This window comes from Gracilinanus agilis, chromosome 4, assembly GCF_016433145.1.
Source record: "Gracilinanus agilis isolate LMUSP501 chromosome 4, AgileGrace, whole genome shotgun sequence".
NCBI classification, from domain to species: Eukaryota; Metazoa; Chordata; class Mammalia; order Didelphimorphia; family Didelphidae; genus Gracilinanus; species Gracilinanus agilis.
The window spans coordinates 325,763,348-325,788,421 of NC_058133.1; the positions used below are offsets into that span (position 1 = coordinate 325,763,348).

The window sequence follows — 25,074 nt, forward strand, 5'->3', positions numbered from 1 at the left end:
AGCAACATTTTTAGATGCTTTTATTTACTATGCTTAACGTATAGTTAGGTCAATAAATCAAACTTTCAACAATCACTACAATAATATTAAAGATGAAGAATCCTGAATGTTTACTTTGAAAATAAGGACTTATTTTATTTCAGTTACACATAAAATATTCTGAATGTAAATTAATTTTAAGCTTCCCATGTTATAAATCATTACATATTAATGGCACTTATTTTTATTTCAAAATTTTTTAAAAGTCAGTATACATTCCATCAGAAAACTGGTTTCGGTCTTTCTCCTACTCCTCCAGCCAGCTGAAATACTGCCAAGCTAACTTCATGTGCAAGATTATCTGCATTTTCCTGTGAAATATTTTAAAAATAAGTGAAAAAACAAGTAAGTATTTAATACTGACTATTCATTTTTAGTATATACTTTGCAATTTCAGGTATCCTTCATGCTTTAACAGATGCATCAAAACTTGTTCCATCTGTCTTTCCTTTAACTTACTGAAATAGAATGCATGTATTTGTCATCTTCCTGAGTAGAAAACTTAATTTTACTTCTTTGCATGTAAATCAGATATTTTCTCCTGAATAAGGTGGGAACTTCCAGTTCTTCTATGTTCTAGTCTTTGTTAGAAATGGCTCCAAATTAACTGTCATTTATAAACAACATCTAAATTCTACAAAAGCTCTAGACCCTTAAGGAGGCTATAAATATTCAATTAATAGTTATCAGATAACTATTACTTTTTTTAGGACTAAAGCAATTTTTGGTGCCATATTCCAATAGGAACACCAGGCTGAAAAATAGCCACTTGTTTAAGCTAATTATGGACATTAATATAGCCTCAGATGGGCAAACTTTTTAAAAAAGGGGGCCAAAGGAAAGGAAATGTTCATCTGTCAGTCTGTTTCTAAGGCAACACTTTGGAAGTTTCATTGTATTGTATCCTACTCGTTGTATTCGTCAGATTAGGAATAATGTCAGCAGCTGGATAGAACATTTCAGGGGGCTGCAGTTTGCCCATCACTGGTCTAGAATTATAAAGAAGGCCTAGTGTTATTATACTCTGGAATGCTTTCAATTATAGAACTTTAAGGAATCAGTCATACTAAAGAGAGAGGAAAATCAAAAAGCTAGAAAGGAGTGATATTTGATATTTTTCAAAGAAAATGCACTAAGACCAAAAGTTTAGATGGCATTATCTTAATAGGATCACTTTTCATTAGCCTGTGTTGTAGTGATCTAAAGAAAAAGAAAAAGCTGATTCCTCTTACTTTAAGAAGCTAGAAATGCCTTCAGATTACTTCTTCTCTTTTTTTTTTTTTTTTTTTTTTTTTTTAAAAACCCTTACCTTCCATCTTGGAGTCAATACTGTGTATTGGCTCCAAGGCAGAAGAGTGGTAAGGGTGGGCAATGGGGGTCAAGTGACTTGCCCAGGGTCACACAGCTGGGAAGTGGCTGAGGCCAGATTTGAACCTAGGACCTCCCCTCTAGGCCTGACTCTCAATCCACTGAGCTACCCAGCTGCCCCCTACTTCTTCTCTTAAGTTAGTTTCCCACTTTAGAAATACCACATGCAGTAATGAAAAAGGTACTGGATTTGGAGTCAGACCACCTAAGTTGACAGTTTCTGACCAATTCATCTTTGGATAATACATGTTATGGTTAAATTATACTATTTAAAGATTAATAAATAATAATAAGTTTAAATAGCACAAGGTATTGATAATTGATTTTGGATGTTTCTAGAAAGTAACCCTAGCTAATTGCATATTCTCAGTACTGGAGACACCAAATGTTCCAACTGACTAGGAAATGCATTTTCTTTATTTTCCTTTTTCAAACCCTCACCTTCTATCTTAGAATCAATAGTGTATATTGATTCCAAGGCAGAAGAGCAGTAAGGGCTAGGTACTGAGAGTTAAGTGACTTGCCCAAGGTCACACAGCTAAGGAAGTACATTTTCTAACAGCATCAGTCAAAGAGGCTTTCTGCAGATTTTCCTGGCTCTATGCCAATGGCAATTCATTTAATCTCTTGACTTTTCAGTTCCTTAACCACCTGTAGATAGAAAAAAAGAACCTGACATGTCTTTTAGCTCTAAATCTATTAGTGTATGACATACTGTCTTTGAATATATAACAGCCTGAAGGATCTAAAGATTAATTTAGTAAACATAGATCTGTGGGAAATGTTAAACTTAGGCCTTTAAATAATTGACATATCTCTGTCCTGCCTAACACGCCAAGTTATTGGGGTTGGGGGGGGAGGATGGGATATAAATGCTAAAGCATTATAGAAACAAGAAATGGTGAGTATAGTTTAATTCCCACCTGTGAATCTGCTTCCGCATATACTCTGACGACATCTTCTGTTCCAGATGGCCTGACAAAAGCCCGGGAGAACCTATACTTCTTCACTAGGTCATCAATTACTTCTTGTAGTCCTAGGGGTGTTACTGCTCGTCTCTCAGCATCTGTGGTATCTATCACTTGCCTATCTGCAACCTAACACAGGAGAAAAATTATCTTTAAGTTGTTATTGTTCCCATCTTTTACTTTTTTATTCCTTCCTATCTCAAAGTTAAAATGAAGCTACTGAAGGGCTGAGGCTTCTCTCTATAGTATTTGATCTGTATTTCATCTCATTTTTGCACATGACATAGCTCTTTAGTTAAGTCTCAACTTTCTGCCATTTTGCACAATGTATACTAATATTCCTAATTTCAAGACTATCCAATCTAGCCGCTTTTTCTTAGAACATTAAGTACTTTGAAATGTGAAACAGGAAGATGGACCATAAGGCAAAAAGTCAGAAAATGTTGATAAGATTCTATCATAGATAAAGGCAAACATTATATATATATACATCAAACTCTAAATATTTAAAAATAATGTCTTTTGTTGATGAAGCTCCTTAATTTCTAATATATACGTATATGTGTGTGTGTGTGTGTGTGTGTGTGTGTGTATCTCCTTGTAAAAACAATTTAAAAGAAAAAACAGTTCATCAAACCAACCAAATATGACAATCAAAGAATTACACTTATCACTTAATACCCTGAATCCTGAAAAAGGGGGGTTTGGTTGGATATTAATATTTAAAGGTGTGGTCACCAAGGAACTGATGAATAAATACCAATTCCTAAAATGATTGTAGTAATTTATTTACAAAATATAAGATAGAGTGGAAATAGAGAGAGGAGAAGAGGGTAGAGTAAGAGATCTAACTTAATGAACTAGATTTGTATTCAAGTCTGGGCTTTACTCCAGCAGGGCTCCAGAGGCCCAGCCAGAGAGCCTAAAAGTCTATTAACAAGGGGTTTAATCCCTAGGGCTTCTCCCAATCAAGGGAGCCTCCCAAAGGCTAGTACCTCCAGGGAAGTTAAGGTAGTCAGTCAGCCTAATTCACTCACCCCGGTCTCAGGGTCCCAGCCAGAGCTCCTTCAAGTCCAAGCCACAAACAAGAAGGCAGATGAAATCTCTTTTAAAGGGACTTCTTTTGCGTCACTTCCTGTGCATTTCCTCTTAGTTTATGTGTCCAATCACAACAGGCACTTTTCTTAGGACTGCCCAGGAGGCAGTCAGCAAATTCTGATTCATCACTCACTCTAGCACAAGTGGGTCACAGACCTCCCAACTTGTGAATTAAGTGGGGATGTTCTCACCTTTGGTGATTAGATTAAGGATGGGCAGGGCAGATTTAATTTCATTATCACAATCCTAGAGTCTAGTTATCATTTTGTACCTAAACATAATCAACAAATGAATTTAGGCAAAGTAAGCATGGAAGAGGGTTTGGTTTCAGAAGCTTTCAAAGAAGAGTCTGTCTCACCTTGACTTTAAGTTGCCGGTTTGGAAGATCTGTATAAATAGCATCCCACTGTTGTACTGAGAGGCCTTTTAGAGCCAAGATTGCTTCAATTAATAGCATGTCTGAAATGGCATCACCAACTGTCTACAGAATGAAAAAGGAATACCTGAAAAGACAACTCATTCCAGGTCACTGTATCAAACCATAGCACCTCTCTCCTAAGCATTCTTCTTAATCTCAATAATTGTGGGACTTTTCTTGCAAATCTACTTTATTTGTCCTTTCTTAAAGTACAGGTTTTTGTGTATAAAAAATGTCCCACAAAAATTATCAAGAAGAAACTCTGTTTTGTTTCTCTAAATTGCTAAATGAAGAACATGGTGTTAGTGCCAGGATGTGTGGGTGGGCTCATGAGTTTTACTCTTCCCCCATATACCTCGCTGGCTGACTTTGATACCAGAGATGGGAGTGATGAGGCATTCTAAATACGAGAAGATACACAGATATGTTGTAAAAACAAAGAAAAAGACTGGGCCAGGATCTCCTGAGCAAAATGACTATGGTGAGAACTGCTGATCACAAGAATCCCAAGAATTCACACCCTGCATGATGGGAGACCCCGGGCATCCCAGCACACCAGTATTTAGAGTAGGTAAAATGAGCAGATGCTTCTTCCTTCTGGGCAAGGCAAATTGTATCCCTTTTGCCTTGTAACATGTTCCCAAATGCTAAGGAGATATACTAAGGACAGAATGTTCTGAGTCAAAGGGATGTTGTAAGGAGAATGTAAATCACAGCCTGTCATCCTTTTCTGGACTGGAGATGGGTCGGAGATGAGAATTATAAGGCTATCACATATATGTATTTAATTATACATTATTGTAATTTAATTCTTATGATTTATGGTAATTGTCACAGTTATTCAATCAGCTAATAAATGGGACTTTTACTACTATTAAATCAGCATTAAAACTTAACAAATTAAGAATGATTAGAAGCCAATTGCAAATTTCTCCTAACAATGTGTATGTTCATAATTTTTTCCTCCACATACACTCAGTAGCTATTAGATTATGTTTTAGGGTGGGGGTGTACAATTAAATGGACTATTTCTCAATATTCCAAAACATCACCAAAGTCCATCCAGCCTTATTCTTTTCACAGCTCTGTAACTTCTGAATGGATATTCTATTCTCATGGGGATTTTTTCCCATCAGCATGATAATAATGCTAAACCTTCTAAGAAGCCAACTAGTACATTATGCAGCACACTTTTAAAGCAATATATTATTTTTGTTCTTACTTGATTAATCAAGTCAATAACATTTTCAAGCATCATAGCAGCTTTTCTTTTTTTTCCATCTATTTCCTCTTTTGCCAGTTTCCTTATTTTCATTTCAGCAGCCTTACTAAATAACACCTAGAATGAAATCACAAAATCAAAATTACAATCAGCACTTCAAACACCACCTCCCTCACACTCCCTTCAAAAATAAGGCTGAAATGTGTTCCAAGCCTGCCTCTGACTCCAGGTGTACCATGTCTAAATCACTAAACTGCGTTCAACTTAAGTACCTTAATCTGCCAGATGTTAATAATACTTGAAATACCTACCTCACAGTGTTATTTTGAAGATTAAAGAAAATACAAGTGCTTTGCAAACCCTAAGTAAGCATAGCCAGTACATTCCTTTTGCAAAGAGAAAGCTATGAAGTGATCTGCTCCACTTTAGTTATGATGTGGCTGGCCTGAGAGCCAGCACTCCTGCTGCCACACTGCGCTTCCATACCACTTTTGGCTAAAATCTTGAGGCAATGGTGTCCCTAAGACCAATGTGGCATTTAGTATAACAGAGATAGAAAGAAACTAGAATAGAAAACGAGGATACAAAAATAGATTTTTTTTTTAAAAGGCAAAAGCCAATTATGGCAAAGTCAATAAGCGCTGGCCACTAATGCCAGAAATACATTGATTTTTAACATATGACTGCCTACTTCTTTCCTAACCAATGGCTAATAAACCAGTGGAAAAGGTACAGGCCTATCTACCTACTCTTCTACATAACTGTAGTTGGTTGAGCTAATAAGAGTAAAGATGAGACTAGAGGGAAAGAAAGGAAAAGGTCCCAGGCACAAGAACAAATGACCCAACTGTAGCGCTGCAGCACTGAAGGTATTTCATTAAAATTTCTGTAGAAAGGAAATATATTCAGAAAGTTTAAGGAGAGTTTTGAGAGCCTAGATGCAATGCATGTGAAGTTGAAAACCCCTAGGAATTATAAATTTATTATAAAAAGGAAAACTAACATCAAGAAAAATAAAAGCCACATTAAGTGGTTGTAGGTTTGCTGAAAATTAAACCAATGAGAACTCTAGAGTTTCTTTTGTTTTCAGTTGCATCTGAAGAAGCTGATAAATAATAATAAAAACTTCTAGAGTTAAATTTTTCAATTACTATGTGTAACTTCATATAGAATGTTGCATGGGACAGGGTAAGAGGTCACAACTGTAATCATGGCAAAGCAGACACCTTCAGTCCTTTCTTTCACACAGCAAAACAGTTTATATGTTTTAGTTTATATAGGATAAGGACATTTTCACAAAATAAGAAATAAACACTAGTAGATTGCTGAACCTTATATTTTAGATGCAGTTTTAAACTTTAGAACAATGATAATACAGAAAAATACTGAAATTTAGGCAAATATTTTAGGTTTATGGTGACATTTTGGAGTATTTGGGGGTAGGTAGGTAGGCATTAACTTGAACTTACTCTATGCTATCATTATAGCTAATTATATAAGTATTTTTGATATAAACTACTACTTAAAACTATGACAGCCAAATGTTTATTTTTGGTAGGGTGTTTTTAGCCCTTCTCTTAGAATTGATACCAATAATGGGTTCTTAAGTATTTTAGTTCTGAAGTGAGGTAAAGGCTTACACCTGGGGTTAAATTACTTGCCCAGTCACATAGCTAGGAAGTATTTGGGGGCAAATTTTAACCCAAAACTTCTCATCACCAGGCCTGTCTCTATCCACTGAACCACCTTGCTGCCCCAGTAGGTGACTCTTGGGGGGTAAATAATGTTCTATAGAAGTAGAGAACTGGCCTCAGTCAGAAAGATCTGAGTTCAAATCTTGCGTTTGATACATAATGGCTATGTGTCCTTTGGGCAATTCACTTAACCTCTCTTTAGTTGCAGAGGAAACATTGGTAAAGAGAATTCTACACTGATGAAAACACCAGTGATTCCACCCACAGAAAATGGAGAAATTACCCACTAAAAATCAGAAAGTCATGTTAGAGAGAACTTACTGTGCCATGGCCATTGGCTTCAAAATAAACTCCTATATCAAACTCTTGGGCCTTGTGGTGCAAATGTTTTACTCCTGTTTTGGTAAAATGAACAGGTACCTATCAATAAGAATACAAAGAAGAAAACTTAATAGTTTCCCAGTGTCCTTTTCTGGTGGCAGAGTAATTCTTTTTATTTTTTATTTTAATTATTTATATTTTTAATGTTTTATTTTTATTCACTCATTTACTTTATTTTATTATTTAATTTAGAATATTTTTTCCATGGTTACATGATTCATGTTTTTCCCCTCCTACCCTCCCTCCCAGAGCCAACAAGCAATTCCACTGGGGTATGCATGTATCATTGTTCAAAACCCATTTCCATGTTATTCATATTTGCAGTAGAATGATCCTTTAAAGTCAACACCCCCAATCATATCCCCATTGACCCATGTGATGGGGTTGTTTTTCTTCTGTGTTTCTACTCCCACAGTTCTTCCTCTGAATGTGGGTAGTGTTCTTTCTCCTAAATCCCTCAGAATTGCCCTGGATTCTTGCATTACTGCTAGTACAGATGTCCATTACATTCGATTGTACCACAGTGTATCAGTCTCTGTGTACAATGTTCTTCTGGTTCTGCTCCTTTTACTCTGCATCAATTCCTGGAGGTCATTCCAGTTCACATGGAATTCCTCCAGTGTATTATTCTTTTCATTATAATAGTATTCCATCACCATCAGATACCACAATTTGTTCAACCATTCCCCAATCGATGAACACCCCCTCATTTTCCAATTTTTCACCAGCACAAAGAGTACAGCTATTAACATTTTTGTGCATGTATTTTTCTCTGTTATCTCTTTGGGGTACAAACCCAGACGTAGTATGGCTGGATAAAAGGGCAGGCAGTCTTTCTTTTTTTTTTTTTTAAATTTTAAACCCTTAACTTCTGTGTATTGACTTATAGGTGTAAGATTGGTAAGGGTAGGCAATGGGGGAGTGACTTGCCCAGGGTCACACAGCTGGGAAGTGTCTGAGGCCGGATTTGAACCTAGGACCTCCTGTCTCTAGGCCTGGCTCTCAATCCACTGAGCTACCCAGCTGCCCTGGGCAGGCAGTCTTTTAAAGCCCTTTGGGCAGAATTCTAAACTGTCTTCCAGAATGGCTGGACCAATTCACAACTCCACCAGTCATGCATTAATGTCCCAGTTTTGCCATATCCCCTCCAACATTCATTACTCTCCTCTTCTCTCATTTAAGCCAATCTGCTAGGTGTGAGGAGATACCTCAGAGTTGTTTTGATTTGCATTTTCTAATTTGAGAGATTTAGAACACTTTCTCATGCTTATTGATAGTCTTGATTTCTTTATCTGCAAAACTGCCTATTCATGTCCCTTGCCCATTCTAGCCCTTTACAAAGTACTTTTCTTGCTTACAGACCAGTAAACAGAACAGTTCCATTCCCAGATGTACATTACCCTTTCAATTTATAAGCATTCCCCTTGCTTATCTGATAAATACATTGATAATTATATATTCTTTATTTTCTATATATTTATATTGTTATTTCATTAATTGATCAAAACTATTGAATACATATAGCAAACGCTATTTAGCACTATTAGGTGCTAAAAGAAATAGAAGGCCTGTTTTAGTTGAAGGAAAGAAAATATGTTGTAGAAAATGCTTGATAGAAAATATGCTAAGGTAGTTAAGAAAGTATTTGAGATTTAGCAGAGCTAAAGAGACTTAGAACATGCAGAGGAAGTACAAAGGGAATATTTAGTAAACAAAGCATCTAGTCTAGTTACAAGAAAAGGAGTTGTGAGAGACAGAAGCCTGGAAAGATAAACTGAGGCTTTGAATAGTAGGCAAAAGTGTGGGATTATTCAATAGGAAATGGGAGCCACAGAGGGTTTTTGTTTTGGGAGTAGGGGGTGATTGTGCCAAAAGGTTAACAAGAACAGCATGTGCTCTATAGTTCTGATAACATGAAAGAAGAATAAAAGACAGCCTTGGAACATAAAGGAAGCACAGACAACATTTAAATTAAAATCTATTTTAAACATTTATCAAGCCCTTCATATGTGCAAAACTCTGTGACAAAGATCCAAAACCAAAACATTCCCTGCTCTCACAAGGCTTCTCTTTTACTGGAGGGGCAATGCAAATACGTAAATAGTCAAACTAACAGTTTTTGAAACAGGGTCTCTAACATATGGAACATAGGTGGTACACAGCTCTGCCCTGCTCTGTATAACCTAAGCCAGCAAAGTTGTGACTATTAATAAGCACTATTGTTTCTTCCTTTTCAAAAACAAAGTGTTTGTAATAAATGTACTTTTAACTTACTCAAAAGGGGGAAAACACTCTCTCTAATAATCTACAATTATCAAAAAAATATCAGAAAGTTAATACCTTCATGACTTCTTCTAGATACCGTGTTGAACTCCCATTAGCATATGCCGTTTGTACAATACCAATCTTCAAATTTTCTCCAACCTGAACAAACACAATCATGAAACTTAACTATTGTTTTTGAACCCATAACAAGTTACAGGTGCAGAAATCAGCAGAAAGCAATATTTAAAATACTTTTGAGGAGTTCTAAGCAATTGTTATAAATCTTTGTAATTTAAAGTCTACATAATGTGAATAATCATTCCCTGATTACTGTTTTGTAAGGTTGGATTTTCATCAATGGTATTCTAGAAGTATGTAATTTGATTACTTACTATATAACCCATTAGTGTTCTAAAGTTCAGGGAATAAGGTGAGTAAACTCTGGAAATCCAAGGTCATAATTAGATGTAAGGTACTGGGAAGCAAGAAACTTTAGAGTCTTTATTAACACGTTAATTAATTATAAGTACTTCGCCCTGTATCCAAAAATGAGATTCCATGCTTTAAATGTCCTTAACCTCAACTAATTAGAACTGCCACGTCCTCTGGCAACTTCAGGGCACATACAAAGTCTTTTTTTTTGTTTGTTTTTAACCCTTACTTTCTGTCTTAGAATCAATACTGTGTATTGGCTCCAAGGCAGAAGAGTGGTAAGCTTGGCAATGGGGGTTAAGTGACTTGCCCAGGATCACATGGCTAAGAAGGGTCTGAGGCCAGATTTGAACCCAGGACCTTCTATCTCCAGAACTGGCTCTCAATCCACTGAACCACCCTGGCTGCCCCCCACATACAAAGTCTTAAACTTCATTTTAGGCACAAAAACTTTCATATGGCATGCAAAGAAGGTAATGAGAGAACTGTTTCACTGCTGAGATCTAAGAACCCCATCTTACCTCTGAGAGAAGCTCTTTAAGAAAGCTGCTAATCAGAGTTGCTATTTTGTCTCCATCTATAAGATGGAAGCGGCCATCAGCATCATTGTAGTAGTAAATAATTCTATCTGCATCTCCATCAAAGGAACAACATCTCTCATTGGGCTTTACTTCTATTCCTGGTATGCAGAACAATTTAAAAGCACAGTTATTTGAATATTACAGTTATAAAATCAACATAAAGTTGAAATCATTATGGGTAAAAAATTCCCTAGGGGCCACTGTGTCCATGAGCTTTCCTGTTTAATGAAAGCCATGATCTCTAAAAGACTTCTCAAGGGTCATACTTTAATAATATGTAACTGTCATTTCATGAAAATGAAAAATTTTTTAAACAAGTAGAATAAAGAAGCAAATCTTTATGGTCTTTATAAATAAAAGTATATTTTAAAAATTCATGAGTACTCTTCAAAAATTCCTAGTTAAACTGAAATGTAAATAAAATACTGTTATTAAAAATAGATCATATATAGATCAAATATATCATAAATAGATCAATTCTTAGTAAATTCAGCCTTTTTAAGCACTTTGAAAAATCTCCTTGAAAGATTTAAATATTAAAAATATAAAAGGATCATAATTTTTTGCAATTGATTCATATAATTCATGGATGAATTTAGTGTTACCATCAGTAAACACATAAAACTTTGTTATATTTTATTTTTTTAATGTCTTTTATTTTTTATTTTTATTAATTTATTTTAATGACTGGAAGCCCCCACAACTAATAATCACGATAGATGGCCAGAATTAAAACTATTGTGTGCAGAGAGAAGCAGAGTACCCACATAATTTTAATACCTACAGAAACTAAGATCTTAATCAATTTTCAAGATAAACTGCATTATTACTTACAACTTCAAATAAATAATAGCTAATGTTGCACTTCACAGTTTCAAAAGCACTTTTATTATCTCATTTGATCCTCAACACCTATGAGGAAGGTACTATTACCTCCATTTTGCATATGAAGGAACTGAGGTAAGCAACTTGCCCAGGGTCATGTAGCTAGTTAAGTGTCAAATTTAGTTTTCAGATTCTAAGCCTGGTGTTCTCTTCACTACAACAGAAGAACTAGATATATAGCTGAATTCTGAGAAACCATGGCAGCAGAATACCCAGGCTAGCCTTTAAGAATCACAAAATGAAGGGCTCTTTTCCACAATATGAATCAAAGAAAACCACATTGAAAATGGCACAGTATGGACTTGTAATCGAATGGATTCAAGTCCTGGCTGCTGTGGTCCATTCAAATGTGAGCTTGAGGGCAGGGAGCATATTTTTGCCTTTTATTGTATCCCCAGTATTTAGCATAGTGCCTACCAGATAATAACTGTTTAATCAATTCCTGATGGCTACAAGTTAAGCAATGAGAAAGTACAACTTCTTTGACCCAGATTGCTCATCTTCAAAGCAGGAATAATAGTAAAATATATTTGCTGTACTTAACCTCACAACCCTCTAAGAAATGGAAACACTTTATAATGCTTTATGTAAAATGTCAAATTTAAATTGCTGTATTAAAGTTAAGCATATAAAACAAAAAGAAAAAAAATCAGCCAAATAAAGTCAACTGTCATCATGAAGACATAGCTCAAAAAGCAAAGTAACAACACCAGGTTCCACATGGTAGGGTGTAAAACACCTAAAAAAAATAGGTAACCACTGGAGTGAGGAGAGCACCAGAGACCAAACTGCTCTTTAGTAAAATTACTTTGGCTGCTAGTAGAGAATGGATTAAAGGGAGAGACTTGAAACAAGGAAACCAAGTAGGCTCTGTACCAGTGGTGGTTGTGTAAGTCATGAGGACAGCTTAGATCTAAAAAAATGTTGTAGATGTAAAATCAATCCAATTTAGTAACATTAATAATAATTAAATTAATAATAATTTAATTTAGAATAGATAATGTGAGCTGAGGAAGGATAAAAAGCAAGTGATAATATCTAGGGTTGCATAACTGGGTAGCATCGTTGGACAAAAATAAGTTCAATATTTCTATTTTGGAAATGTTGGATTTGAGATGTCATAGCGTATGCAATTTGGAATGGTAGTTGATATTGGACTGGAGCTCAAGAGACAAATTAGACTAAATAATCTGGGAGTTATCTGAGTAATTAAATCCACAGTTATCAATTGAGAGTATTCAACACCTAAGTATGAGGATATATTACCACTGCTGCTCTCAAAATTTCAAGATTTTTCTCTATCCCTTATCATTTAACATATAGCTGGCATGAATTCCTTACACAAAGAAGGTATTGCTGTTATTAGGGTGACACAAAGACTTAGGAAAAAGTGAGTACCAACAAAAATCATTGCCATACCTTGAAAACCTATGTAAAATAAAAACTTTGTGGCATCATGGGCAAACTAAAATAAACCTAAGTATATTTACTTTGAATTTCTCTCAGCTGAGGAGTTACCTCACTTACTAGAAAGAATAAGATAACAGAAGCAGGCCTAGATCAGTGAACCAGTGCTGCTATTATTTTAGTTGTATAGGCCTCAGCTTCATCACATGTCACTTTCCAGCTCTATCACTGGTTAAGGATCAGACTATATGGGCAATACGACATACCCAGTGGAGGTTTCTGATGACTTTTCACAAAATCAGCCCCACACAAGTGATTGAGTTTCCCTTTGGTTCCATCATTAAAAAGGTGAAGTGATAGTTCTCGTGGAAGATAGCATTCCATCTCCTTCAGTTTCAGGGCTCCTATACCACTTGCACAGTCAATTTTCAAAGCTCTGTACTCATCACCACTTCTAAAAGTCTTTAAAAGGAGAGAAAGATGTAAGGGAGAGAATAAAATGAAATGTTAAAAAAAAAAAACCATAATCTTTCAACAAAGATAAACCTTGTACATATGTACTCTGACAGTTTTAGAGGGGTACCTCAAAAAAATGTACTAATAGTAAAACCAAGAAACGTCAAAGTTAATCCAGTTAAGTTTGATAATTTCACAGGTTGGATATGCTATGGCCCTAGAAACCTATTATATTTGGCATAAGTTTTTACATAGGAAATGGATTATATAAAATAACTAATTTTAACTCCAAAAAAATGAAAGTATAAAAATACCCACCTCCATTCACTGGAGAAGTAGACACCAGGGGCATGGAATATAGCATACACTGTCAAGTAATCAACATTTCGTATTGCTTAACTACTTATTTTCTCCTTTGTTTCAGAGGGAAGGATTGGATGGACAGGAGAAAGGTAATGAATAGATAGAATTATACAGATATGAATGATGTAAAAACCAAAAGGCATCAATAAAGTTTTGTTTAAAAAATAAGATTCTGATCGATGACACATGTAAAACCCAGTGGAATTGTGTGTGGGCTATGGGAGGGGCTGGGAGGAGAGGAGGGAAAAAACATGAATCCTATAACCATGGAGAAATGTTATAAATCAATAAATTAAATAAAAATAAAAAAATAAGATTCTTAGAATTTGTTATCAAGAGATATGTGTTAAAATTTGTCATCTGGATACTATTATTAAAAATATATGACAATGCAAATGTTTAAATTCCTTGACTGTTCAATTGTTCAAAGTCAAACTCTAAAACACATTTTTCAAAAAGGTTTTCACCTGTTTTGTAAGCTCCACAAAGGCCTTGGAGAGTTTCTGGTAGTAACCTTCTATAGTTGCCTTCCCATATTGCCCATTAGTATTTTGACAGCACACCAAGTAGTGAAGCTGAGGTGTTGTTACTAAGCCATAATCTGCAATGAAAGAGTCAATTACTATATATCTTAATTAAATGAAAACAAACAAACAAAAAGATTGGGGAATAGCTGAGTGACCAATCAAGTCTCCTAAAAAAGATACCAGGGAGAGGGAAAAAAAGTCAAACTGACTTTCACATTTAACTAATTTTTACCTAAACTCAAAGTAAATGAAATCTCACATGTCTCATAGAATTAATTGGAACTGAAATTTATGCTGTAAGCAATAAACAGATTGAGTATAACAGTCATTTCTTAGCTAAAGATTTTCCCTAATATATTTTTTACACATAGCCCTACCCCCCAAGTGGCTAGAAAGGGTTCAAAATCTAGCCTCAGACACTTCCTAGCTATATGACCCTGGGCAATATTTAGAAGGTAAGAGATTTTTTTTTTTTTTTTTTTTTTTAGTGGTGTAAAAGTGAAAATTGGGAAAAGCCATCTAGAAGTGTATATATTTCTATGGACATGGGAAATGTATCAAAACTACATTTCCCGTGATCCAGCTGTTTCCGTTTCCGGGTCTTTGGGGCATGGGGAGGTCTACGTCAACGCAGGAAGAGCTTAAATCTCCTGGGTTAGGAGGGAGTGCTCTCGGCCAGGAAACAGGAGACAGTAATGGAGGCGGCAGTTTTGAATGCTTACAAGTGCGTGGTCTAATGATTTTATCTATCAGCATGGCTTTAATTAAAATACTAATATATATATTTATACCAGCCTTTATCATTTTTGATATTTATAGTGGTAAATAAACAAGGAATATTTATAACTTGAAGGGTTGGTGGAAGTTAGAGGGAGATGGGAAAGGTAGTCATCAGGAAGGAGACAAAAGAAATCCTACAGAAATAAGGTAGCTGCACTTCATAAAAGAACAGATTGAGTAACACATTATTAAGATACTTAAATCAACTTTGCTGCCCTTAACTCATTTCAGGCATATAATAACATCTCACTTCCTACCTCACCCCCTACCAATATATCAAAGAATGATCTGAAGTGTGTCTGTATATGACATAAGTGTGATTTTTTTTTAAGGTGCATAAGGAGATTTCTCTAGAAATATTGAAAATAATCTAAGGTGATAGAAAAGCACAAGTGTGAATCATTGACTTAAATTAATTTCTCAACAATTAAAAAAATTAAATGCAAAAGTTGTCTATGCCTGGAATTATTATTTTAATTATTAATTAAACCAACTAAATATCTAACACTATGAATCCCACCTTCAGAAATACAAAAGACATATAAGACATGGTTACTGCCCTAAAACAGCTTTCAGTCTAATGAAGAAACATGTAAAATACCTAAAACAAAGAATAACTAAATCCAAAACTGCAATTCTAACAGTAATTGAAATAGAAATTCATGGAAGGAAGAAGTCAGTAAGTTTTGTGGAAGAAGTGGGATTTGAGATGAACCTTTAAGGTCAGTCAAGATTCAAATCAGTAGCAATAAGGGGGGAAAGTCAGCATAAACAGTACAAGCAAAACTGTAGAGATACACATAAGCATGTTATGTCACAGGAATGGTTTGGAGATATAAACTGAAATGAAGGTTGGCTGTTGGAAAATGCCAAGATTTAAGGATGGGGCTCATCCCAATGAGCCTTAAAAACCAGGCAAAGGAGTATGAATGTGATATGACAAGAAAAAAGGAGGAAGCACACTAAAGTTCTTAGGTAGACAAGTAATAAAATAATATTTTAGAAAAATTACTCTGGCAATAATATTTATGATTCATTAGAAGGAACAGGACTCAATTTATATGCTGTTAAATACAAGTGTCCATGTTGGAGAGGGTTTGGTAGAGCTGAGAATTGGTTCATTTCTGGAAAATAATTTGTAATTATGCTAAGCAAGTGACTAAACTATCCATACTCTCTGATCCAAAGAGCCTACTGCCTGCCAGGCATATACTCCAAGGAAGGGTCCTAAAGACACCAAAATATTCATACAGCACTTTTGGAATGAATTTGTATGAATTTTTCCAAAGAATTAGAAAAAAAAGCAGGTGCTCATTGATTGGGAGGTACATGAATGCACTGAAAGAATGAATATGAATATACTAGACCATAGGAAGGTTTATATGAACTGATGCAAGTAAACAGACCCAAAGAAGAAACTGAATGCTGTGAAATTATCATGACCACACTTGGTCCCAAAAAAGAAAAATGAAAAGAAAAAAACTTCTTTACAGAGTTGAGTGATTACAGGTGTGTTATAATGTTGTTAGGGATTTTTATTTGGGTTTTTTTTTGTGTCTGGTTTACTTTGCTGAATCACGCCCCCCTTTTTATTCCTTGTTATAGAATGGCTCTCTGAGAGGCGGATTATATTAGGAAATATAGGCAATGTTAAATAAAAGCAATAATTTAGGTATCAAATGATTAAGGCCTGGAAAATGGCAAAAAAGAAAAAAAATAGAGGGAGAATTAGAATTTATAGAGTGCCTACTATGTACCAAGTACTGTGCTAAGTGCTTTTAAACAAATATTATCCTCATTTGATCCTCAAAACAGCCCTGTTGTTGTTATCCCTATTTTACAATTGAGGAAACTGAGGCAAGCATATTGAATGTTGCCCATTTGGTCACATAACTAGTTATTTAGGCAGGATTTGAACTCAAGTCTTCCTGACTCCAGAATCACTGTTCTATCCAATACATCACCAGTTACCTTAGACTGTAAAGTATTAAATAAGCATAAGCAAAAGAAAAGAAAGGGCAAAACCTGAGAACACTAGCATGAAGTAAGGCAGAGTGAAGTAAGCAGAACCATAAGAACAACTCATTAGATAACATTGTAAAGACAAATAACTTTAAGGCTTAAAAACTTCAATCAATACAATGACCAACCTCATAGAAAGCATGATGCAGTAAGGTACCTACCTCCTGACCAAACTGAAATGGACTTGGGGGTACAGAATCAAATATACAGACATGGTCAATGTAGGAATTTGTTTTACTTGACTATGCATATTTGTTATAAGGTTTTTTTCTTTTTTGATAGGAAAAAGAAAAGGAGCAAGAATAGATTTTTCAACTTAAAAATGTAAAATTGAATTTTTTTAAAAAGGGCAAATTTAAAAGATATTTTAAAATAAGAAACAAAAGGCCTTAGTGACAGATGACCAAAACATCAACATTTAATGCATGTCTTTATCACGTGTACAAAAGACATTGTCCTATACAAATAAGGTTCAAGGTAGGAAAGGGCAAAAAATGATTCCAATAGTTCTGGCCTGGAAGACTGAAAGAACAGTGCTAGTGAGAAAAATTGAAAAGTTGGAAATGATGGGCTAGTTTAGGGGAGAAGAGGAGCTAGTTCAGTTTGGGGCACCTTTGAAATGATGCCAAGATATAAGTGTAGAATAGTCCTGCAGACAGATGGAAGCACAGATGATGTCAGGGTTGTTCAGGAATTATCATATAGAGGTGAGTTCTGAAGCAATGGGAAGTAGTAATACTGAGAGCAAATACTGCACAAGAAGAAAAAAGTACTTTGGGAGAATAAAGAGCTAGTCAAAAAGAAACAGAAAAAACAGTTTTTAAAAGGCAGAAGAAACAGGATAGAAAAACATGGTTAAGAGGGCTTTCAAGGAATAGTGTTGTAATCTACAGTCAAACACCACAGAGAAATCACACAATAATAAATGAGAAAATGTAATGGAAAGAAATTGGTAATTTTTAAAGAAACAGGTTTAGTTCAGGGATATAGGTAGCAAGGGCTCAAGGCAGTGAGTGAATAAAAATAGAGAAGAGTTTAGCTATTGTTTGGTCTTTTTGCTTTATTTCCCTGTTGGAAGTGTAGCTCATCTTTGGGGATATAAAACTTTATCCATAACTGTGCCTAGTCTTACACTTGTATATACTAATTATATGCAGTACAAAGATTATAAAATAGCTTCTACTAGCACAGTGCTGTGTTTACATTATGTGCTTAATGACAAATGAACTGAAGCAATATCATAGTATACTTTCGACTTTAATAGGATCTTTGTAAAGGCTGCTACCCAGCTATGGCTAGTACTAATGTTTTAGAATTATAATTCTGAAATAAATTACCACCAAACATTTTGTTCCATTAAGTAAAAACAAATAATTAATTAAAAATAAATATATACTTGCAATCATAAAAACAAATGTAATTTGCTTTTTGTAAAAATCCAATTAGTTATACATAAGCTACACCTTCCTAGAAAATACAGCACTCTCTTGTTCAAATGGCCGATTTCTAAAAAGCACTGAAAGTCTCACCGTGTGTCAGTGATGGGACAATATTCACTGTAAGTCTGGTAATGGGGCCAGAAGTACCCAATCCCTCACTGCACTCTCAGACTCTTTCCCTTATATGGAGTTAGGTACCCTGGGGAGAGGTTCTTCAACTACCACCTAGGATTCAAGTGGACTATCTTAATGAATACATGATGGTATGGGATGATCCCCTTGTAGGCAGCAGATGTTTCCTATTTGGCAATCAGTAAGAGACTGGCAATTTAGGTACTGGGGGATGCCCACCATAGATTCCCTAATATGAACTCAAATCAAGACTAAATGCTTTGTAAATAACATCCTTCGTTCTCTTATTTCTAGATTCAGCTCCTCTTATAACAGTAAACTACATCCTCTAAGTTGCCCTGTTATAATCACCTTTAAAAAAAATATAAAAATCTAGATGAATACATACCATGGTATTGGCCTCCTAAAACAGAAACTCCATCAATTACAGACTGTGAAAGTTTCTCACTGCTGGGCCTTGAGTAGAAAAGGAAATAAAAAGTACAGAGGGAGAAAAATTTTTAAATAAAATAAAATAATTCGATGAATAAAAACAAAGATAAGCCCTAATTTGTAAACTTCTAGGTAATGTATAGTTAAGAGAAATTTTTACCTTTTGAACTACATTCCCCAGAATTCCTTTCTGTATTACCCAGCATCCTTTTCCTTTCATTTATCTGCATACTTTCATCGTTTGTTTATAAATTCTGAAACTCCTCCCTCTCCCTCTCTTCTCTCTCAATTGGGCTGGTTTAGCTAGCTTTTTTAAACTTATTATTAATAAATGCTATAAAATATAATACTTAGTTGTTGTATATTAATTTTAATCTTTACGGTAACCAATACACAAATATTTAACACTGCATATCATAATATGTAATAAACTGTATAAACTGTAAGTTTTTGTAATGTTAGGTTACATAAGGTTAATTATTATACTACCAAATGACCTTAGAGCTATGATGCCTTTTCATCAAAAGATTTTAAGAAATTTAAAAACCCTAGACAAGTTTGACCATTGATAAAAGATTTGTCTATGCCAACTTAAGCATCCTTAAGCTATAATTTTAATAACGGAAATAAATTATTTATTTCCTATTGAGTATTTGAATGAATAGATTATATATGAAACAATAACAAATGTAACAGCAGGATAAAGTAGAATACAAACCTTTTCTTTTAAAGAGCTATTTTTTTAAATCGCTTCTTTAGATGGACATAAAATAGATGAATGTATAATTAAGTTTGTGTAAAAATGTATACAATCCCCCCTTGTGCCTTTTGCTTTTAGGTATCAGAGAAAATAAAACATTCTTAGAATAGCTCTATACTATGACATACGACTATAGTGTACTACTATAATAATCAAGAAATTTGGACAGATTCTATTATCTATGAAAGACAGAATTTTACCTAAATCAAGGCAGAATTTTACCTAAATCAAGGAAGGATATTAAGTCAGTCCAAACTGTTTGTGGGGTGGAATTGTTTTGCTTGGTATCCTTAGCACCAGGTATATAGGCCCTTGCTCAAGGTAGATAATTAACTATGTAAATTGAATTGCTAGGGTTTGTAGAGGACAAAGTCAGCAGTGGTGGGGCCCAAATCCTGTTAAAGGGGAGGAAACTAAAGGAAAGGAGATCAAGTAATTTAATGGCAGGAAAAGAAAACATAAAATGGAAATGCTATCATCTAGGGTAAATTTCTTAGTTCTTTCCTTTTATCTTCCAAGAGCATAGCCAAAAATTATAATGGGGGGGATGTTATTTGTAAAGTGCTTTGCAAAGCATTATATAAATGTTATCTATTATTGTTGTTATTATAATTTTAAATAAGGCACTAATCAAAGTGCTGAACAGTGATATGCAATTATTGATAATCATTTATTTCATTATTTTCCTAGAAATGATTTCACTTGGTACTTTTTAGTCACCTGGTATCTCTACCAATAACTATCATGGCTTTCTGTTGCAGATTCACAGCTTCTTGATGACTGATTTCTGCCAGGACAGCTTGTATATCTTGTTCTTCAGCATTTGCCAAATGGGTGGCATGTTCTTCCCAGGATGGAGCCAACATTTCTCCCAAAGGATCAATCAACTTCACACCATTGTCTTCCTTAAAAAAAAGCAAATTAAAGTGCTCTGCATACATGAGTGTAGAACCACCCAAAATGTGATAAATGTAAAGAGAATGAAATAGTACTACTCTGCCATGACAGCATAGAAGCTTCAAAATGATCTTAAAAGAATGGTCAATGCAGTGGGTTGTCATCTAACAGACTGGTGGATGCCTCAAGCGGAATAAGACTCTAAAAGCATACTCAAATATACAAGGAGGTAAACCAATTATATAAAAAATCAAGCCATTCCCCAATTGACAAATGGGCAAGAGACATGAATAGGCAATTTTCAGATAAAGAAATCAAAAGTATCAATAAGCACATGAGAAAGTGTTCTAAATATCTAATAATTAGAGAAATGCAAATCAAAACAACTCTGAGGTATCTCCTCACACCTAGCAGATTGGCTAAAATGAAAGAAGGGGAGAGTAATAAATGCTGGAGGGGATGTGGCAAAACTGGGACATTAATGCATTGTTGGTGGAGTTGTGAACTGATCCAACCATTCTGGCTGGCAATTTGGAACTATGCTCAAAGGGCTATAAAAAAATGCCTGCCCTTTGATCCAGCCATACCATTGCTGGGTTTGTACCCCAAAGAGATCATAGATAAACAGACTTGTATGAAAATATTTATAGCTGCGCTTTTTGTGGTGGCAAAAAACTGGAAAAGGAGGGTATGTCCTTCAATTGGAGAATGGCTGAACAAACTGTGGTATATGAGGGTGATGGAATACTATTGTGCTCAAAGGAATAATAAACTGGAGGAATTCCATGTGAACTGGAAAGACCTCCAGGAATTGATGCAGAGTGAAAAGAGCAGAGATAGAAGAATGTTGTACACAGAGACTGATACACTGTGGTAAAATAGAATGTAATAGACTTCTGTACTAGCAGCAATGCAATGACCCAGGACAATCCTGAGGGATTTATGGAAAAGAATGCTACCCACATTCAGAGGAAGGACTACAGGAGTGGAAACAGAAGAAAAACAACTGCTTGAACACATGGGTTGAGGCGGACAATGATTGGGGATATAGACTTGAAACTACCACACCAATGCAACTATCAACAATTTGGAAATAGGTCTTGATCAATGACACATGTTAAAACCAGGAGAAATACACATCTGCCATGGGGTGGAGGGGGAAGTCGGGGGGGTAAAGGGGAAAGTAAGAGCATGAATTATGTAACCATGTTAACTTTTCAAAAAAATAAATATTAATAAATGTTTAAAACAAAACAAAAAGACTCTAAAAGCATTCTGCTCTCTAAACAGGTGGCACAGGAACCTTGTAAAAAATTATACATCTTTGTTTTTGCCCATTTTCTTGGAAAAACAGAGAGTGATAATCATTGTGTGTGAGCTATTAACTAGTGATAGCCTCTGAGAAATACTTTGTTCAATAGTGATTAGAGAAAAAGGAACCTTTGTTATGAGGTTTTTTGTTGTTGTTTTTAAGCTGGAAAGTGTAGTTAAGGGCATTGAGAACAACAATTTAAGCTACTGACTACTCTTTAGAAACAAAATTTCATGACGCAGTCCTACACCTATAAACTTACCTCAGAATTTAAGCTGTAGAGAACAATGTAAAACCAAATTATGCCCAGGGAATTTAAAATATCTCAGTATATTTCATGAAGTGGGAAATAAATATCTGCCAGATTTAACTGATTACTTGTGGGTTTGAAGCCTTCAGGCCAGTTCAAAGTCATTCCTAAACACCTGAAATTATCTGTTTGGCTCTGTCTACTCAGCTAAAAGGATCTGTTCACAACCCAGTGGTGAAACTGCTTGAATAACACCAAAATAAGTTTCTGATAGCTCTGGACTGAGAGCTCTTCATTCACTTTTCAGTGACTTGATTAAAGTCATCTTTACTTCCCTAGAAGGAACTTAGTCCAATTTATCTGGAAGAACACTTATTTAGTATGAACTTTTTACTTCAAAGAAAAAAATTTTCATTCTCCTTTCACTTCTAAAGAGTCATATAGGCAGCTAGGTGGCTCAGTGGATTGAAAGCCAGGCCTAAAAAAGGAAGGTCCTGGGTTCAAATCTAAAGAGTCATATACTATGTGGCTGTTCCTTTAATGAAGAAAACTGTTTCATGGTTTTGTATTCAGATTTGGAGACATAAATCAATTAGAAAACACATTACTGGCATTGAAATTTATAGCCTGACAAATATTAGTTTTTAGATTTCTTAAATAAAAAATTTGCTTTTTCAAAGTTCTGAACCCATTACCTCAGGATTGTGTGACGCTGTGACCATAACCCCAATAGTGGACTTGGTCTGCTTTGACCTCAGGACAGCTAACAATCCCATCCGATACATGACATGATCAAGATGGTTTGCCTTTGTTCGAAATCCAGCAGTGCCATATTGAAGAATGAGTCCATTTGGCTTGGCATGTAATAATGAGAATTTGCTAACAGCATCTACATCCATGTCTAAAAAAGTAAAGAGATGTTTTGGAGACAATATGGTTTTCAAAAGTTGTAATATAACAATATAATAGAAAACTATACAATATTCCTTCTGTGAATTTTGTGTTTGAATATGCATCATATGATTGCTGCTATTCTCAGAAAAAAAAAACACCAAAATTTTAGTGTTTACTAAACAATTAACTACAAATAAAATGCTAGCTTTATCAATGCTACATAAAGGCTATGAGTGATAAATATAGTTTATAGGAAATCTCTGCAGAGAAATGATTACACTTAGTCCTCCAGATACTGATATGTGACCTAAAATTGAACATTTATTTAAGGCTGACCCCCTTGAAGGGCCTAATGACTCAGAAGATGCTACAAGGAATACAAATCATCCTTCAAATTCCAATTCAAGGGGCAGCTAGGTGGCTCAGTAGATTCAGAGCCAGGCCTAGAGATGGGATGAGTTCAAATTTGGCCTTAAAGGCTTCCTACCTGTGTGACCCTAAGCAAGTCACTTAATCCCATACTGCATTTCTGCTTTGGAACCTATACTTAGTATTGATTCTCAGACAGAAGATATACATGTATAACAAAAAGAAAAAAAATACAAATGCCTCCTACTTTGTGTGACAATTTTTCCAATACACCCAAATTAGCAAGAACTTTACATAACACTTTATACCAATTTTACAAACTTTTGAATAATTCTGTTTTAAAGCTATGTGTATCATATCCCACTATAGCTTAAACATTCAGTTAGGGGCAGGCATTGTGGTTTAAATACGCAGTGTGAGTAACCTGTGCCAAATTGGTACTCTGCAAAGTAAAACAGTACTCTGCAAAGATGTGGCACTTAATGAAAATCTGTTGAACTAAAATTTAGACTTTAGCTCAGGTTTGAAGGTCCAATTTCAAGAGGCTTCAGGAATGAATTCAATAACTTCAGCTCATTCATAGGTGATCCAAGATTACAAACGTATTATACTGCTTAACTTCTCAATGGGTGGGAGAAGGGCAGGAGGCAAGAAGAGGAGGGGAAGGAAAGAAAAAAGATTCAAATTTCTAGTTTGATTTCAATGCTCTGTCTCACAAGATCCTAGAAGATCTAAGATACACAAAATGTATGTCAGATCTACCAGGGTTAGACTGGAATGGGTTTCAAAGGTTACCCAGATGCAACCCCTGAACAATGTTCACAAGCAATGGTCCAAGGCAAAAAGCCATTTTCTCCCTTAAATCCCCATATTCAATCGCAGCTCTTCCAAGGTGCCTGGAGGCAAAAGTTAAGGAAAAGTTTAAGGAAACCGGAATTTCTACAGAATCGTTAAAGCTGTAATTTTCTCAGCTCGTTCCACAGGAGTCACCACGCCCTCTTCCCCACCCAGTGAATCCAGCAAACCCTGAGATCTTAAACAAGGTTGTGAACAGATGTATCACAGATCCTAAGTCACAGGAACACAGGAAGAGAAAGCGCTGCACCACCTGAGTAAGAAATGTTTGTACACCGAGTTCCTCAGGTGAGGGCCAGGGGCACCTTCTCTCCAAACTGGACTCCTGCCCCAGGCTTTTACCTTCCCTGCATCCTGCCACTTCCTTTCCTGACTAGGTTCCTCTCCCTCTCTCTTCCTTCTCCCAACTCGCCCGCCCTTCAGTCTCAGCTTCTCCTTCCTTTCCGGGGCAGGGAGTGGGGAAATTCGAGGAAATCAGTGTTCAGTTTTCGCCCCTTGGGCGCCCTCTCCCCGCGCCACCTTCCACTTTACTGCCCGGCTCCCTTCGACTGCCAACGTGGACTACACCTCCCTCCGCCCCACTGGCACGACCCCGGGTTCAGCCCCTTGCGCTCAGTCAGTGACGTAAGCGGGGGCCTGAGCGGGGGGTCGCGCACTTGCTCTCGTCAGTCTTAGAGTGACTCCCCACCCTGGGGCCCTCACTAGCTCTGGCCGATCCTCCATTCCCAATACCCAGGGGCGGGTGCCTTGGCGCTCACCTCGCCTCCAGTTCTGCCCCCCAGCCCTCTGTCCAGAAACACGGACCAACTCTCACAACGGCTGCGTGGG

The 25,074-nt window shown here is 35.8% G+C and overlaps 1 protein-coding gene across 1 annotated transcript; it reads right to left on the reverse strand.

Annotated features, from left to right (window-relative positions):
* On the reverse strand, positions 1-25,074 carry PGM3 (phosphoglucomutase 3). Its single transcript, XM_044676306.1, has 13 exons — positions 25,005-25,074; positions 22,824-23,029; positions 20,390-20,574; positions 18,866-18,933; positions 14,045-14,178; positions 13,025-13,220; positions 10,407-10,564; positions 9,529-9,612; positions 7,129-7,227; positions 5,114-5,230; positions 3,832-3,954; positions 2,331-2,504; positions 1-350 (listed from the first exon to the last, which is right to left on the reverse strand). Exons 2-13 carry the CDS (start codon positions 23,025-23,027, stop codon positions 261-263), a joined length of 1,632 nt encoding a protein of 543 aa, XP_044532241.1. The 5' UTR covers positions 23,028-23,029; positions 25,005-25,074; the 3' UTR covers positions 1-260.

Bases quoted from the DNA above. Each gene is read 5' to 3' on its own strand.
- PGM3 (XM_044676306.1), bottom strand. From the start codon at position 23,027: ATGGATGTAGATGCTGTTAGCAAATTCTCATTATTACATGCCAAGCCA. The intron at 9,613-10,406 runs GTAAGATGGGGT...GTGTTTGTTCAG, and splicing joins TTAAAGAGCTTCTCTCAGAG to GTTGGAGAAAATTTGAAGAT. The intron at 3,955-5,113 runs GTAAGAACAAAA...TTCATTCTGTAG, and splicing joins TTATTGACTTGATTAATCAA to ACAGTTGGTGATGCCATTTC.